At 44.7% G+C, this 18,741-nt stretch overlaps 1 protein-coding gene across 1 annotated transcript; it reads right to left on the reverse strand.

Moving 5' to 3' along the window:
• Positions 1-1,349: 1,349 nt before the first annotated feature.
• DEGS1 (delta 4-desaturase, sphingolipid 1) lies at positions 1,350-16,109 on the reverse strand. The gene is made up of 3 exons (XM_056852667.1): positions 16,023-16,109; positions 4,084-4,826; positions 1,350-1,691 (listed from the first exon to the last, which is right to left on the reverse strand). Exons 1-3 carry the CDS (start codon positions 16,102-16,104, stop codon positions 1,545-1,547), a joined length of 972 nt encoding a protein of 323 aa, XP_056708645.1. The 5' UTR covers positions 16,105-16,109; the 3' UTR covers positions 1,350-1,544.
• Positions 16,110-18,741: the final 2,632 nt, after the last annotated feature.

Consider the following 18,741-nt stretch of genomic DNA (forward strand, 5'->3'; position numbering starts at 1 on the left):
TAAATGGCCCCCGGGCCTGACGCTCCCCACCCCTGATCTAGAAGAACCAAACCTCTCTTGTGTAAATATATATTATTATGAAGTGCCTAGTCTGTTTTTGGAATATCCTAATACCTTTCTGAAATCCAAGTTTACTTGCCTAAATCCTCATCTGCCTTTCTGTTATAAATTCCTGCTGTTTTGAACTTTTACCACAAGCCTCTGTGTGCCATCAAATTTCTGACAGACCTAATTTCCCTGAAAAATCCAAGTCTCCCTTCGATCAGCCATCTATCTTCTCATTACACCTTGGTGTCCTGAGATCACATAGTTAGGCTGCTTCCACTTACACAGCTGGGGCAGTTAACAGGCCCAAACTCACAGTTCTTCGGAATAATCAAACTGGACTTCTTCGGGGTTCAGAGATCAGGCTTGGCAACCAGATTACCAGGTTTTATATTAGTAATTGTTCGAGAACAGATCTACATAGAATTTAAACAGCTAGGAGATACTGCAATGAAACGAGTGAGTCAGATACCCATTTTTGCATTTGTCAATCATGTTTTCAGTACGAACCTCCCACACATACACTCACTCTTGGTATTAGTGAAGTTTAAATAAACATCTTTATTGAAGAATATGACATGTGCTCTTTTTCAGGGAGTAGATACTTAACACCCTCACTGTTGAAGTTTACAAATTTGATGCCCATTATGTTTATTCAACTATTTCACTCTGGTCAAGAAAACAAAGCATTAAAACAGTGAAACTGCATTCTACCACATTGTTCCTAAACTCCAGGTCAACCAGCTTGTAAACGGGCCTCACATTACACAGCTGTGCAGAGTGATCTTTCATTAGTGCTTATGAACATCCCCACCCCATAAAAGATGAATATTTTCCTAAAGATGGTCATGTTGCTCAGGATGCCAATTTGAATTTGGAACTAGCGATTCATACCAAATAGGCTGACAGCTCGATGTTCTACAATGACAGAAACATTAGCATACTTTCAATGGGAACCGTCCATTTTTTTACAACAGCAGTTTAATGGAACTTGGTTACTAATGATATTAGAACTTGGATTAGCCAAACTGAGGAATTGCAGCCAAGCATTCTGTTTAACTACTGAAAACAATATCTGCAGCTTAAAAGTTTAGTAGGTTAGAATGTTAAACTCTGTTAGCAAAATATTTAACTATGTGGCCTAATAAAGGGTCCCTATAAGTAGCAAATGTAAGCCAAAAAGTACATATGTTTCCTGTATGATAAAAGGTTTAAAGAAAAAAAGAGAACTGCTACCAACACATTATGTAACATTAATACTAACATTATGAACAAAACATTGCTGTTTTAAGCTATTTCATTTACGCCAATAGAGGCAGGACAATTGTAAAGAATGCTCTAGTTCTGGCAATATTTTAATCCTTCAGATCTTTTGTTCTATAATGTAACAGTATATTTTTCAGAAGTAGATCAAGATACCAACAAATACATGTTTATCGAGTGATGCATTACTACTAAGGGCTATATTCTTGGTGTCTGTAAAGGTTTTTATAGTTAGTTCACTCCTGTTTCACTTCACCCTTTAAGTGCCTTTTGACCCGTGAGTAGGGGCTGATAGTATCATCCATCACAAAATCATAAAGTACTTTTATCCAGGATTTATACTGTGGCAGATTGTCATAGTATTCAGAGGCCATTTCCTTGAGCTGCAATAAAAGAAAAAGAATTATTCATTCCTAATATACCCATGTCATGTTCCATGTTCAGGATCTGCTCCACCAGTCCAATGTCCTTTACTGTACGCTGTTTACCTGCTCTTTTTAACACCTGAGCTGTGCAAAGGGAAAGGGTTTGGGGTTTACCCCTTATCCTATTCCTTTCCCTCAGTTGGCTCCTTTGCGGCCTGGAACCAAGACTGGTCTGGCATCATTGGTCTCCCCCTGACTATGAAAGGTCATTTAAAGAGTAGTCAGGTCTACCCACAGCTTCCTGGTTCTCTTATGAGGGTCCCCCCCCCAAAGAACTGAAGACCTGATTGGCCAGTAACTCCAGTCTCATACTTCCCTACCCTGATCCCTTCCTTCCCTGTTTTAGTCCCACAACTGCCCTGATCCCCATTGTCCTGCTGGACCCTGGATGAGCAGCCAACAGGTTTCCTAACGTGGCCAGAATACTGCCACCTAATGGGGCAACTGGCTGGGCTCCTGATGGCTCAGCTGTGCCCCTAGGGGGAGATGAAGTAGCCCCCCCAATCCCCAACAATTTCAATTTAAGTATAAAACATGGACTGAAGAAACCCAAGCTGTTCCATCACAAAGATTATACTAAATACGGACTTTACAAAAGGTGATTATTTTTAGCTTGTTCCTCATAAGCCCCTTAAATAAGCCATCAGTTGGGGTATGCAGTTGATGGGGAGCAAGTTACAGATTTCTCACTTGCTTTAGATCTTCTCTCCCACACAGTCTCAACTGTTTTATTTTTCTTCCTCCATCTTTTTTCTCTTCTCCCCTCCCTTTAACTGCCTTCTTTGCCCTACAACTGCTTACTTCACCATTCCCACAGCATCTTCATGTTCTCCCCACATCCTGCCCATGCCCAACAGGCCCTCTACCACCTTCTTTATTCTCTACTTGGCCCCTCATACAGTCCCTCCCATCACGCCTCCACCTACATTTCCTTTTTTATTCAGGGAGAGATGTTTTTCTGCATACCTGTGGATTCTCTACCCTGATATTCAGAACCATCTCTCCCCTTTGTATCTGGGTTAACTGTACAGATCTTATTATCCACACAGGAGACACTTCATTATTAGATATAATGATGTATGTGATTAGAAATTCTTTCAATTCTCAAAGCATCAAATATTTAACAAGAAGTTTCAGTAAGATAATCAAGAACTCATTCATGGGTCAAGAATCAGGTTACTGTGGCACCCTTCGATTTCGCTAGTATACCCTATACAGGAATACAGTTTGAGAGCTGCCAAGCAATACAGGCGGAGTACCCCTTTCAGGGTAGTACTGAGTTGCACTGGGATGCAGCATTAGCATCATGGTGGGAAGAACGGTAACAGACAAGCTCCCAACAGTCCTTCCTATTTAAGACACCCTCAGTGGCTACAAAAAAAAAGTAATTTGTTTCCGTGAATAAGGATGCAAAAAAGTGGAGCCCAAGAGGCAACTAAAAATAATGATGGGCTATAAAGTACAGCCAGAGCATGGGGCAATAAGAGAAACACCGACACCATTTATAGGTTTATGAACCTTACGGTGAGAATGCAGACTAGATTAAGAAGCAGCTGTTCTCCCAGCTCAGCTGGCCTGTACATGCTAGCTACTTAATATAGCGCATCACTTCCTGCCTAGGGGACAAGCTGAGCAAAATAGCACTAGTCTGCATCTTTGTCTGAAGCTAGCCTAACACAAACTGTCTCAAGCCACTTAACTCACTGGATGCCTGCAGGACAGCCCCTCTCTGCAAGAGAATATAGTGACCCTACCCAGCCACTAAGTTCTTCCATAAGTGATTCATAAAGATGTCCATTGTAGGATAACACGGCACTATCAATAGCGTGCACAAAATGTGGCCATATTGTGTGGCCTATGCAGACTCTCATGTGGAAATTGGTTCTCCAACTCTTTCCCTCCTCCTAGCTTCTCACTGGATCTCAGCAGGGATACAACAGGCTACTTCCCCAAGTAAACTATCAAATGCTCTTTCTTCAGTTGAAGATCCTTAAGTACTTCTTCATATCCAACTACCTACTAGAAGATGGTGGCAGTTATTCCCTTTACCTGAAAGTGTTCTTCTATATGAAACAAAAGGAGAGGTTTGGTCCACTAATCTGCAATTCTATACAAGTACTGTTTGACTATAGTCCACTGAACTCACAGGATTTATTTCCAAGTAAACAATCTTAAATTAAGACTGTGGACCACTTAAATTCAATCCTACTTTACAGTCTAAAATTTATCTGCCCATCTAGAAGCAGCAAAATAGCAACAAGCTACTTGACAGGAAGCAACTTGTATTCTTCGCAGTGAGCAAACAAGTGGCTAGCCACAAGTATGCATTTACCAGCCTTCTAATACTTACCAACGGAAGGTTCTTTCCAGGAACATTAGGAAAGTCATGGTGTTCGTTATGGTATCCAACATTGAATGTAAGCATATTAAGTGGTCCATAGTAGGAATATGTTTCATACCCCTTCAAAAACATGTAATGTTCAGCTATGAAGTGTCCTGAAATAGGATGCAAGCCCATCCCAAGCACTGATCCAACAAGCATGTAGAGGAGTGATTTTACTCCAAGGACATAGTATATTGTAACATCAAAAAGGAGCTGAACAATGAGGTTGATTATTTCAAGTCGCGAGATTGGTTTGGGATTTAGAGAGAGAGGTCGAATAGCATAAAATAAAGGCTGAAGAATAATCCAAATTAACTTTCTAAAACGGGTGCAGAAAAACCATCCTTCAAAGTTAGTAGGAATGTCCACATCAATTTTATCACCACCAAGATAACGATGATGATCCATGTGGTATCGCTTGAAGGTTACTGAATATGGGAAGCCAAGAGGGAGATTCGCAAACATTCCAAACCACCGATTCCACAGAGGTTTACTATTGCCAAAGGCACTATTGTGAGAGATTTCGTGAACTGCTAGAGTCATAGAGTGACTGATACAACTGTGAAATGCGAATGACCAAAACAGAACCCATTTCCAATTCAAGTCTTTAACAAGATAAAAGGCAACTAGCTGTACCAACACCATCAGTACAATTATCCAGATCAAATTGTAGTTTGGTTTCATCAAGGTTTTTATCTCTGGATGTTTACCTGTTGAGAGAAAAAGACAACAGTGAGACAACTTCAAACAATTATCAACTGATAAAAACTCTTTCTAGCTGGTAAGGAATCTTTTTTTGCATTTGAATTTTACTGCCACACACTAGCAATTTTTATGTAAGTGATGGAAGTTAGTACGACTCTGTAAACTACTGCAAACATCACAAGAATGGCGATAACACTGCTGCGTATTTAACCATTCACAGCAGGAAGGGCAAGTTCATTCCTCTCCACATTCTTGTGGATTTGTGCTAATCTACCAGCGTTTGGATGCCCTTTAATAGAAACAATAATATAGAAGCTGCACATAGAACAAAGAAGATCATTAGATGCACTCTCTGCTTGCAAAAAATGCCAAAGGTTGCTACAGAGAAAAGGAGCAAGCAAAATTGCCACCACTTTCCTCTTTCACAAACAGAGCCAGTTGCAGTAATGGAAGCTGCCAGCAAATACAGGTGATTTCACTGGTCTCCCCCTCCTCATTGCAGTCCTCCTTGCCCCTAACATTTCACCACACCATGCCCATCAGTTATTTGGAGGCCTCGATAAGGGGGGGGGGAAAGGAGAAGACAAGAAAGATCTGTGCCCACTTTCTGCATGAAGTTCTTAAAACACAACCACTGACAACTGTGGGCAATGCCGTCTTCAAGTCTACAATGAAGCACAACCACTAAGATCAAACTCCATAAGGCAGCCACAGAATTTTGTCTACTATGATTTCACCACCACTCCATGCACTCTAAAGTATACTTACTCAAATGCAAGTGCCATCTGAGTAGATAGCACTATCACAGCTGCACGAGAATTCATTACAGACCAATTAAATCATTTTACATTTTAATGTTCATTTACTGAAAAGAAGTTACACTAGGCTTGATGAAGCTTATTTTTAAAAAATATGTACTTAAGTATTGCAGTCACAACATCAATTTAGCCTCTATGCCATTTTAAATGCTTTTGTTTAGGGGTTTGCATCATAAACATGGACCAGTAACTGATTTTCAGCTTAGTGCTACCATCACCTAGAGCAACAGGCAGTAATTAGTCCTAAAACTGACATGCTATGTCTCTGACTCAACAGCAGACTTGGTGCAAAGCAGGAGAGTAAGACTCTGGATTACCACATAGTTGTCGCACACAAACACTTCTGCTTTGCACTGAGCCTGTTGTTGAGTCAGAGACATAACATGTCAATCTCAGTTCTAACTAATTACTGCCTTAGCTCACTGTCCTCTAGCAAATGGAGATTCTGTGCACGGGTTTCATCATCAAGAACCAATGCACATATTACAAAGGCCCCAGGGATGCCACAGGTCCTGTTAATCAGACAAATACCTGCAGTTCCATGCTCAGAACTTAATTCCCAGCTCAGGTATATATGGGCCTGACCTGGATCAGGCCCATGCTGTATAATAAGAAGGGTCTTAAGCTCCCACCATTTTCCAACCTGAAACGGACCAAGGGAGTCGTCCTTTTGGAGAAACATATGTAATCATAGTAACGCGAGAGTTTCTCCAATTAAGGCAAGCAGCAACTTGCTGGGACCATTTCAGGTTAGTAAAACAGAATGTAGGGGAAGACTCAACTCCCTGCTTCCCACAGTCCCTGTTTGAACTGGGTTGATGCACACCTAGGAATTAATTTTCAAACATGAACTCCCAGACCATATTTGTTATCTGGCCACACAGGGGGACATGAAGACATTAACATATGAACTGGCCTTAAGTCTCACTGCTATCCAATATGCAGACTCCCACGGAGGGAGAACTTTTATAGCAAGTCAGTATGGTTTTTGTGGATTCCTGGGTTTGCTGTAACCAAAACTGAAGTCAACATGAAGATTTTAGCTTCTGCCAGTTTTTTCACGGGGTTCTAGTGGGGTTCTACCGCAATGCAATAATAGAGGCATAAAGACCTGCAGAACTGTTAGTGCGGAACTAACAGTTCTGCAGGTCTTTATGCTCAGAAGACTAGTTACCAATTTGAGCACTGGAAGTCTGCAGCAAAAAAAAAAATCCTGTAGAGAACTAAAAACAATTTATAGAAACACTCTTAATCTTTCCCTCCCAATGTAGGATCACATCCCCCAGCTATTAAACAGACTCTTGTCCTCCAACAAAACAAAACTGAGGCAACTGGAGGGCCCAGGCCAATTCTGCTTCCGTGAGAGATTCAGTTACCATTGTCTATGCAAAAGCTTGTGTTTCATAGATTACAGCAAAGCTTTTGACTGTGTGGATCATGAAAAGCTATGGCTGGTTTTAAAGGAAATGGGTGCGCCACAACATCTGATCGTTTTGATGCGCAACCTGTACTCTGGACAAGAGGCCACAGTTAGAACAGAATATGGAGAAACTGAATGGTTCCCAATTGGCAAAGGTGTCAGACAAGGATGTATTGTATCTCCCTATCTCTTCAATCTATATGCAGAACATATAACTAGGAAAGCTGCATTAGATTTAGATGAAGGTGGAGTGAAAATTGGAGGGAGGAACATTAATAATTTGAGATATGCCAATGACACTACATTATTGGCAGAAAATAGTGAAGATTTGAAACGACTACTGCTGAAAGTTAAAAGAGAAAGTGCCAAAGCAGGACTACGTGGAACATAAAGAAAACAAAAGTAATGACTACAGGAGAATTACACAACTTTAAGGTAGACAATGAGGAAATTGTTCAAGACTTTCTATTCCTTGGCTCCACCATCAACCAAAAGGGAGACTGCAGCCAAGAAATCAGAAGGCGATTGAGACTGGGAAGGGCAGCCATGAAGGAGCTAGAAAATATTTTGAAGTGTAAGGATGTGTCACTCGCCACCAAGATTAGATTAATTCATGCCATCATATTCCCTATTACTACATTTGGGTGTGAAAGCTGGACATTGAAGAAAGCTGATAGGAAGAAAATAGATTCCTTTGAAATGTGGTGTTGGAGGAGAGTGTTACGGATACCATGGACTGCCAAAAAAACAAATCAGTTGGTTATAGATCAAATCAAGCTGAACTGACCCTAGAAGCTAAAATGACTAAACTGAGGCTATCGTATTTTAGTCACATTATGAGAAGACAGCCCTGACCTGGATGGCCCAGGCTAGCCTGATCTCATCAGATCTCAGAAGCTAAGCAGGGTCAGCCCCACACACATGAGAAGACAAGCGTCACTGGAAAAGACAATCAGGCTAGGAAAAGTTGAGGGCAGCAGGAAAAGAGGAAGACCCCACAAAAGATGGATGGACTCAATAAAGGAAGACACAGCCCTGAATTTGCAAAATCTGAGAAAGGCTGGCAAAGATAAGACATTTTGGAGGACTTTCATTCATAGGATCGCCATGAGTCGGAAGTGACTTGACGGCACTTAACACACACACACATGCAAAAGCAATGTGACGAAAGCAGTAATATGTAGCAACAGCCACTTCACAGCCCTGGTCCAACAGCTCCTCCTTTCCTAGAGTGGCCCTACAGGAAGATAAGAGCATGATCGACTCTCCACAGCACTGCGGAATGAGAGCAGACTGCGCGAGGGAGATCAGACCAAAAAAGGGCTATTAACCCAGCTCACTGGACTGGATCCAGAACTGACCTTTCTTGCCTCCCACTGCAGTCCACTATTCTCCACAAAATGCTATTTCTGGGGCATAGGGGGACTTTATGGTGGATAAAGTTTTAGAAAGACAGCTTGTCATCCTTATTTACACTGCAAAATTACAAAAGAGTTCTGGGATGTTCTCAGGCATACACTAAGCTTGCATATAGCAACGTACTGTTTCTGTAGGCCTATCTGGTTTCCACGTGAACAGACAAAGCTGCCTTACACCGTTACCAAGGTCAGTATACTCTGGCAGCAGCTTTCCAGGTTGCAGACATAAGTCTTTAACATCACCTGATACTTTTAGCTGGAGGTGCTGGGGACTGAACCTGGAACCTTCCGTATGCGAAGCAGACACTTTACTACTGAGCTACAGCCCATCTCCAGTAAAGAGAGCACCTCAAGTCTCTCTACAGATGCAGGCTGAGCAGTAAAAAAAAAATCAACAGAGAAAAGATTTTCTGTTAAACATGGTTTCCCAGTGGGAGGGGAACTATTAGGGTTGCCAATTCCAGGTTAAGAAATTCCTACAGATCTGGGGATGCAGCCTGGAGAGGGTGGGGTATAATGCCACAGAGTCCACCTGTGGGTCACAAAGCCTGCTGAAGTGGGCTGTGGGCTCCTATTGGCTTATGGCGGTTGTTTCTCCTCCCCCCCGCACCCCTTGCCTGTGCCCAGCTAAACTCAAGGTCAATCTCAGAGGTGGAGGAGGTGAGGTGTACCAAGCCAGCCAGCCAACTAGTAGTTTGTAGCGAGCAAGGCTGAAGTTGAAGCTGCATTTTTTCCCCTTTGGCTGCTCCCGCCACTTTTTCTTTGATCTTAATACCACCTAGCTCAGGATTCCCCAACGTGGTGCCAGTGTGTGCCATGGCACCTACCCACACCTTTTCTGGCGCCCACCAAATGTTTTTAGAGAATGGGTGGGGTGAGGCGGGGCTTTTACCCAGGAAGGCTTCTGAGTGACTATTGGAAATCTGATTGGCTATGCAGATTTTTTTAAATGTTGCTTTGGCAGCAGCTGCCAGCACAGCACAAGGATCTGCACGGTGTTACTGAAGTTAAGCTGTGCCAATCATTTGGTGGCTGTCTCTGCCTCCTGTGGCAGCTATTTGGTGGCAGCCATTATATTGCTGTGCCCACCATCCCATGTCAGAATTCCAGATGTGCCTGCAAGCTCAAAAAGATTGGGGGGGCTTGACCTAGCTGTTTCTCAGTGGTAGGTCACTGAGGTGCATTTTAAAAGCCATTTGTGAACTGCGCCTGCTATGACAGTCGCAACAAATGGCCAAAGGAATGAGCACGAAAGTTGCTGGTGTGCTGCTCCTCCCTGTCTCAGATATGCTGGTTTCTCTGCTGCTGCGTGCTCCAGCCTTGCTTGGGGCAACAGCAGCACCCAGGCTGTGCATATGTGAGGGGACTCGTGAGCTTGTCAGGGGAGTCATGGGCAACAGTGATGAGATTATTATATTTTGGTAGTCCACAGGGGAGAAACATCAGGACCAAGCTATACTTGACTCATTATTTCCAGTTGCTGGGAAAGCCACAATTTATACAGAGCTTCCGGCTCCACCCCATCAATCTTCTGCAAAGAAAGAGCTGATACAGACTGGGAGACATGGGGTTTTGCTTGTTGTCTAACAGCTGTGAGGTGCTCATCATCTTCCTGGATAGGCATGAAACTAACACTCCATTTCATTTTCACAGATAACAAAGTCTGCTCTGTTGATTCATGAGCTACTTACAAGCAACATCAGCTTTTTAAATTTGCCATTTTGCTGGGAGAGGTTTGTAATCCATTTGGCATTATACCCCATTGAAGACCCTCCACTCCCCAAACCCCACCCCCAAAAAACTCCAGTTATTTCCCAGCTCAGAGCTGGCAACCCTATCCCCAACCCTATATCTCGCAAGCTTAAAATGCCATCTTCATTCCCTCCCTCACACCAGCCACTGATAAAGACAGAATGTGGGGAATCTGGATAGGATGGACTGGCCTGAGCTGATGATCAGAAGAAAACAGAAGGTGCTTAATGTTTAAGGACAAATGTGTTTCCCAAAAGGAAACATAATGCTGGAAGGGACTTCAAGGTTCATCTAGTCCAATCATCTGTGCAATGCAGGAAATGCACAGCTACCCCCCCTACTCCCCCAATGACCCTTGTTCTATGCTCAGAGGAAGGCAAAAAACCTCCACGATCTCTGGCCTGGAGGAAAATTCCTTCCTGACCCCTAAGTGGCAATCGTCATTACTTTGGGCTTATTAAAAAAAAGGCCTCAAGAGCCAAGTACTGGCTCATCCTTTCCTGCCCTCACTCTCATGATCCACCTAAATTCATAGTGAATGACAGAATCAGCATTGCTGACAGATGGCCATCTAGCTTCTGCTTAAAAACCTCCAAAGAAAGAGTCCACCACCTCCCAAGGAAGCCTATTCCACTGAGGAACCACTCTCTCAGAAAGTTCTTCCTAATGTTTAGCCGGAAACTCTTTTGTTTTAATTTCTACCTGTTAGTTCTGGTCTGACCTTCTGGGCAACAGTAAACAACTCTACTCCATTATCCACACGAGAGCCCTTCAAATACTTGAAGATGGCTATCATATCACCTCTTAATTGTCTCCTCTCCAGACTAAACATACAGTTCCTTCTACCTTTCCTCATAGAACTTGGTCTCCCGACCTCTCACCATCTTTGTTGTCCTCCTCTGGACATGTTCCAGCTTATCAACATCCTCCTCAAACTGGTGCCCAAAACTGAACACAATACTCTAAGTGAGGTCTGAGCAGAGTAAAGTAAAGTGATATCATCACTTCGTGTGATCTGGACACTATACTTCTACTGATGCAGCCCAAAATTGCATTTGCCTTTTTAGCTACTGCATCACACTGCTGACTTAGGTTCAGTGTATGACCTACTAAGACCCTAGATCCTTTTTGCATGTGCTACTACCAAGACAAGTCTCTCCTATCCTATAATTATGCATCCTATAATTATGCTACCTAAATGCAGAACTTCACATTTATCTCTGTTGAAATTCTCTGTTGACATGACTTGCTCTTGAAGAACCCGTACTGTCTTAGTAATTACAGCTGTCTTTTCTAAATGCTCAGGGACTGTACCCCATGTCTGTCCCAGGATGCAACTCCCTTCCTTCATCATGTGTTCTTTTTGCCAGGTTGAGCTCCATTTCCCTTGCAAGAGAAGACTAAGGCAAAGTAGGAATTCAGCAGTTCTGCCCTCTTTTCATCACCAGTTAAAATTTCACTTTCCTCTTCCTGCAACGGGCCTACCACTTCCTTGTTCTTTTTCTTGCTCCGAACATAACCAAAGAATCCTTTCTTGCTGTGTTTAGCATCTCTCACTAGCCTAAGCTCACAGTGGGCTCTAGCTTTTCTAACACTCACCCTAAAAGTACCGGCTATGTGTTCATATTCATTCTTGGTTATGTGGCTCTCCTTCCATTTCCTAAATGTGTCTTTTTAAAAATCTCAGCTCTTTAAAAAGCTGCTTATGAAGTTACCCTGGCTTCGTTAAGTACTCCCCCCATTTTCCTTCTCATTCGAATAATTTGTGATTGTGCCTTTAATATTTTGCTTTTAAGAAACTCCCACTCCTCCTGAACTCCCTTCTTCTTAAGTATTTCTGACCACGGGATTCTAACCAGCATAAGTTTAAATCTGTTAAAATTTTTGCTATGAAGAAGATGCATGTTATCTCTGTAGACACAGGTTCACAGTTTTGAGAACCGCAAAACCAAACATCTGTAATAATATCTTCTAGATGGAAAAATTGCCTAAAATAATCTTACAGAAACCTCTGGAAGAGCATGACATTATGAATGAATTAATGGAATTAATTTACCAAAAAATGTAAACATTACATGAATATACAGTCTCATACTACCTAATTAAAAATTAATCCTTATTTCATGATGAATAACCTTTGGACTATAAATGTATCTTCAATAGAAAACTATTTAAACAATAAAATTTTCCTCAAAAAGCATTTCCTCTCAATGCACACTGCTTCTGTCCTTGTTCCATCTCATTTCTTCACAGAATACAAGAGTTGGTTTTCATATGCTGACTTTCTCTACCACTTAAGTGACACTCAAACCAGCTTACAATCACCTTCTCTTCCTCTCCTCACAACAGACACCCTGTGAGGTAGGTGGGGCTGAAAGAACTTTTAACAGAACTGTGACTAGCCCAAGGTCACCCAGCTGGCTTCATGTGTAGGAGTGGGGAATCAAACCTGGTTCTCCAGATCAGAGTCCACCGCTCCAAACCACTGCTCTTAACCACTACACCACGCTGGCTCCCATGGTAATCTTTGCTCTCCCTCTTGACCTATTTTCCACACCACTATTTCCCATTTTCCACACTTGTACACCTTTAGCTCAAAGATTAACTCCTGCTCCAAACTGGAGGAGCTGAATGTGTATTAGTTATGCTATATTAATTGGGATAAAGAATGTGGCTGGTTTAGTACTGCTATTATTTACTTAGGATAAGTCTTCCCCTCCACTATTATACCAAATCCCTCAATAAACTCTGTATTCCTCTGTATCAGATCTCGGTCATCATAAGAACATAAGAAAAGCCCTGCTGGATCAGACTGAGGCCCATCAAGTCCAGCGGTCTGTTCACACAGTGGCCGACCAGGTGCCTTTAGGAAGCCCACAAACAAGACGACTGCAGTAGCACCATCCTGCCTGTGTTCCACAGCACCCAAAATAATAGGCATGCTCCTCTGATACTAGAGAGAATAGGTATGCAGCATGACTAGAACATCCCCAGTACTAAATCTCCTTTGCGGCCTGGAATTGTCACCCATAAGGATTCTGTGGACGAGTCTGCCCTTTTTATGGTCTCTAGGTTATTAGACACTATGCCTTCCTTGATATACATAGCAACACCCCCTCCAATATGCCCTTCCCTGTCATTTCTATACAGTTTGTAACCAGGGATGACTGTATCCCACTGGTTCTCTCCCCTCCACCAGGTTTCTGTAATGCTCACTATATCTATGTTTTCTTATAAAATCTTGCACTCTAATTCCCCCATTTTTGCTTGGAGGCTTCTAACATTTAAGGCTTCTAGAAACACCTCCACACTGTTTCTCTTTCGACTTGCCTGGCATGTGCCTTTGGGCATCTTTAAGTGGCTATCCATCTTTTTTTTTCCCAATCCCTTTCATGTCTAAGTAATTCCTATGTGGGCAATCTGAAGCAATTTTCCCTTTGTCAGTGTGCACTGAGTTTGCCCGAACGGGATGCTTCTCAGCTCCTGTTGGCTTTTAAACTGAACCTGGGGGGAAAGCTGCTCTGCCACCTTTTTTATATTATGCGCCAGCAGTCTGGTTCCATCCTGGTTCAAGTGGAGCCCATCCCTTTTGTATAGGCCCAGCTTGTCCCGAAATGTTGTCCAGTTCCTTACAAATCTAAAGCCCTCTTCCCTGCACCACTGTCTTATCCACGCATTGAGACTCACCAACTGTGCCTGCCTAGCTGGTCCTGCACGTGGAACAGGTAGCATTTCTGAGAAAGCTACCTTGGAGGTCCAGGCTTTTAGTCTCCTGCCTAGCAATCTAAATTTGGATTCCAAGACCTCCAGACTACATTTCCCCACGTCGTTGGTGCCAACATGCACCACAACCACTGGCTCCTTCCCAGCACTCTCTACCAGACTACCTATATGACGGGTAATGTCCGCAACCTTCGCACCAGGCAGGCAAGTCACCACGCGGTCCATGCACCAGCCAGAAACCCAGCTATCTACATTCCTAAGGATTGAATCCCCCACTACAAAAAGCCCCCCTCCCCTCTGAGGCAGATCCTTCGTACGAGAGGATATCTGTTCATCCACCAAGGAAGAGGTCCCTTCTAAGGTACCACATCCCCTCACCTCAGTGAGATGGCCTCCTTCCCCAAGGGCTCCATCATCCGTGACTGGCAGGTTGCTGTCACCTTGGGACTGGGATGTGACTATTTCATCCCTGGAGTCCTTAGTCACCTCTCTCTCTGCCTGCCTCAGCTCCTCCAGTTGAGCTACCTTGGCTTCAAGGAAGTGAACTTGCTTCCTGAGAGCCAGGAGCTCCCTCCACCGAGCACACACCCATGACTTCTGTCCATCAGATAATCATACATGTGACACTCCATGCAGCACACTGGATAGCCCCCCTGACCCCTGCTGGCTTTCTACCTTTATAACTGGTATTTATTTAATTAATTAATATATTATTCTTTGGTGTTGTAACCCTGCCCTTTATGCTCTTGCACTCTTCCTGTACTAAATAAGAACTTTTCCTACTAAACACATCTACTCACGGCCACCTCTTTAGGTAGAAGATCCCGGTTTGCTGTGCCCTGCACAAAAACACAAGCTAATTCCCCATGTTAATCTGAATGTGTGTTCGTGGGGGTACAGTTCTTGGGGGTACAGTAACAGAGGTTGAGGGGGGATATGACTGCTATCTAAGTATTTATAAGGCTGTCTCTTAAAGAAGGGCAAGGAGCTGTTTCTGTTGGAAGCAGAGGACGTGCAATAATGGGTATGAATTATGGGTGGAAAGATACCGGCTGGCTATTAGAAAAATCTTTTATACAGTATGAGTTCAGCAGGGGAATCAGCTGCCTAGGGAGGTGGTGAGCTCCCCACCACCACTGGCAGTCTTCAAGCAGTGGGTGGATGAACTCTAGTCAACGATGCTTTAGGCTGATCCTGCATTGAGCAGGGGGGTTGGACTATGGCCCCTTCCTGCTCTATGATTAATAGGTACATTAAGTAAAGTTTTACTTTGACATCGTAAGCAATTGTTATAAAACAGCCAGTTAAAATGCATGAAAACGGCAGCTGCCAAAAACCTACAGGGCAACGTTCATATAACCATCAACCAATGGGTCGCCATACCAAGTAAGTTTGAACTTGTGGGACACCAAGCCAATGGGAACCAATGCGTCACGTCAGCCATTTCCCCCCTAGGGGAACTGACTTCTGTACTCTGGAGATCAGCTGTAATTGCCGGAGAAGTTGGCCACTCTAGGCACCACCGAATTAGCAAACTTTACTCTGGCAAGGTAACTAGTTTCCCGTGTTAGCTCAACGCCTAACGCGGCAGCCTGCCAAACGGATGATCTCTGAACGTGCAGTTTTCGGACTAAAAGCCTCCCCCCAGAAACTGAGGCGGAAACGACGGCCAAGCCCGCCGGACTCAGCTTCCCCCAGCAGAGTTGGAGGACAGACCCGGAGGAAAGCGAAGCGGTGTTTAACGGGTCAGCCAAGCCGCTTCTCGCCGGTGACTCGTGGCGTCTCCCCAGGCTTCAGTTCGCCCTCCTTCGCCTCGACGCTCAGGCGGGGCCTGGCCTTCCCTTCCAGCCGGCAACCGGGATGCGGGCGCCGACTCCCGAAGAGAGCCCAGTTGCGAGGGCGGCCACACCCTGCCACCCAAAGCCAGGAAAGGCCCCGAGCGCATCCTTCCCTCAAGCCAAGGTGGCGGGGGGGGGGAGGGGAAAAAAAGGGGGGAAGCAGAAACGTAAAGGGCTGGAAACCGGCAGTTGCAGAGTGGGGGTGGGGAGAGAAAGGGGGGCCCCAACTCACTCAAGATCTCCTTGCGCCGGTCGGCGTGCGGCTGGTCCGTATACACCCACTCGAAATCCTCGCGAGCCACTGCGTTCCCCATGGCTAAGGCGCCGGCTGCCGCACCGGATCGTGTGGCTGGGCCTGCTGCGCGCTTCCCTCTCTCCGCTGCCAGACTCCACCCTCTTCGGCTTCAAAGCAGCCCTCAGCCACTCAAGCGCCCCTCGAGCGAGCGGGTCTCCACACGGCGGGGAGGAGCCTCGGCCCAGCGCCGCGCCCGACAGGCTGCCGCCGGTGATGTCACGGCAACCACTTCGGCAGCCGCGTCCGCGGGGGTGGGTAGGTGGGCGGGGGCGGGGGCAGGGCCGCTCAGTGGTGGGCCCGAGCCGCCATAAATTAGTGAGCCCTTGGTTGGCCGCGGAGTGCTCCGATATTCCGTCTGAGGCGGCGTTCCGCAGCCGCTTCTCTCTAGGGTCGCGTTTCGGTCTTCTCACCCCCCCACCCCGTGTACGGCTGGCTTCCTCTTCTTTGTCCTACCTCACAAGCTAGTCATAATTAAATAGCCAATCCGAGATATTCGCGATTTTTGAGGCAGTACGCGATGATGCGGTGACTGGGGAGCAAGTTCGGTCGGGACGAGTCCGTTAGGTGTGTGGTTCTGAGGTGGGAGTCCTTCCCTCTCCCCGGCCTGGCGGGTTTTGCGCTTGTGTGTGTGTGTGAAGTGCCGTCAAGTCGCTTCCGACTCATGGCGACCCTATGAATGAAAGTCCTCCAAAATGTCCTATCTTTGACAGCCTTGCTCAGATCTTGCAAATTTAGGGCTGTGGCTTCCTTTATTGAGTCCATCCATCTCATGTTGGGTCTTCCTCTTTTCCTGCTGCCCTCCACTTTTCCTAGCATGACGGTCTTTTCCAGTGACTCTTGTCGTCTCATGACGTGACCAAAATACGACAGCCTCAGTTTAGTCATTTTAGCTTCTAGGGTCAGTTCAATCCAAAATGAAAAAGTGATTTTGCACAGTGCTTTATCAACAGGGGCTCTTCAGTTAAAGTAGGAAGCCAGGCCAGAGAGAGAGAGAAATGCTACTTCTGGGCCAGTAACCATGCTTTTTAATTTAATCTTTCTCACTGAGACTCAAGGTGGATTACATAATTTACATAAATGGAAAATAGCTGTTACTATGGTAATATGAATATTCGGCTTAACTAAGCTAATTTTGACTTTTGAAGGTGTTTGTATAGGTTACATCATACACTGTCTCATTCTTGATTTTCTTTGTCTTGATTTTTGTCTTCATATTTTGTTATATATTTCTGTAATGTAAATTTCTTTCAATGCAACTTTTTGTTAAAAAGATCTCAAATTTTGAAAAATAAATACACTTGGTGTTTAAGGAGATGTGCCACATGATGAAGAGAAGAGTTGGCTTTTATATGCCGATTTTCTCTACCTTTTAAGGAGAATCAAACCGGCTTACAATCTCCTTCCCTTCCTCTCCCCACAACAGGCACCTTGTGAGGTAAGTGGGGCTGAGAGAGTTCTGGGAGAACCATGACTAGCCCAAGGTCACCCAGCTGGTTTCATGTGGAAGAGTGGGGAATCAAACCCAGTTCTCCGCATTAGAGTCCACCACTCTTAACCACCACATTATACTAGTTCTCTGAAGGAGCATGTAGAGTGCAAGAGCATACTGTACGTCATTTCATATACAAACCTATATTAACGGCCTAGATATCAGCTCTGTGGAGTTCTTAGTATGGCGGCTCCAAGAACACGCATGCTGGGAAGGATGCAGGCTGAGAAAGAACACTGCCACTGCTGTGCTTGCTCGCCTCGCCTTCCCAAAAGAGGATTGCCCCCTGCGACCGAGCTCCTGTAGGAATTGCTGCTCAAGCCCGTGTAGTAGTGGGTGGCCCTGTGAGACCAAAGACTGGCACTGCCGCTCTCCAAACGTTACCATGTGGTCCAGTGCTGTTGCTCCAGATGCTCCTCCAAAGCGCTTCAGTGCAGCACCTCTCCTCTTTGCCTTTTTGCTGTTCGACATCTTCCTTGTCTTCATTCTCAATGTCTTTGCTCCAAAACCGCCAGAGCAAAGTGAGGACAGCATGCCACGGAGGCCCCTTTTTATTAGGATTGCCAACTTCCAGGTACTCTTTAACAGAACTCCGGTAACCTTTCTGTTTCGGCTTCTACAAAGCCTTCCTCAGCGGCCACTAAATAGACATAAATCCTACTCTGTGGAAAACCAGGGTCTTATACCTTATACCTTCTGTTTTGTTGAATTCCTGGCCAGATGTGTCTCCTAAGGAAATTAAACCGCTCATTGATCGCCTACACTCAGGTAAAGCCCCAGGTCCTGATCTAATTCCCTACTAACTTTTTAAAGTCAACAGCAAATGGTGGGCCAACATTCTTGCTCCTGTATTCACACAAATTAATGCCTCAGGAGCTATTCCAAAATCTTGGAGACATACTATTATCGTCCCAATCTTTAAAAAGGGTCAGCGCTCTGACCCAAGCTGTTATCGTCCAATCTTATTAAAGAGGCTGTTGGACTGGGTTGAGAGTAATGACATCCTTGGCTGGGAACAGATTGGCTTTAGAAGGGGTTGGTCTGTCACGGACCACTGTTTAGTGCTCTCCCATCTAGCCGAGAAATATTCCTCCCCCAGAAATGGCACCCTTTATGCGGGTTTTATGGATCTTAAGGGAGCTTTTGATACCATCCCGAGGGAGAGGC

Source organism: Euleptes europaea, chromosome 7 (genome assembly GCF_029931775.1).
Source record: "Euleptes europaea isolate rEulEur1 chromosome 7, rEulEur1.hap1, whole genome shotgun sequence".
NCBI classification, from domain to species: domain Eukaryota; kingdom Metazoa; phylum Chordata; class Lepidosauria; order Squamata; family Sphaerodactylidae; genus Euleptes; species Euleptes europaea.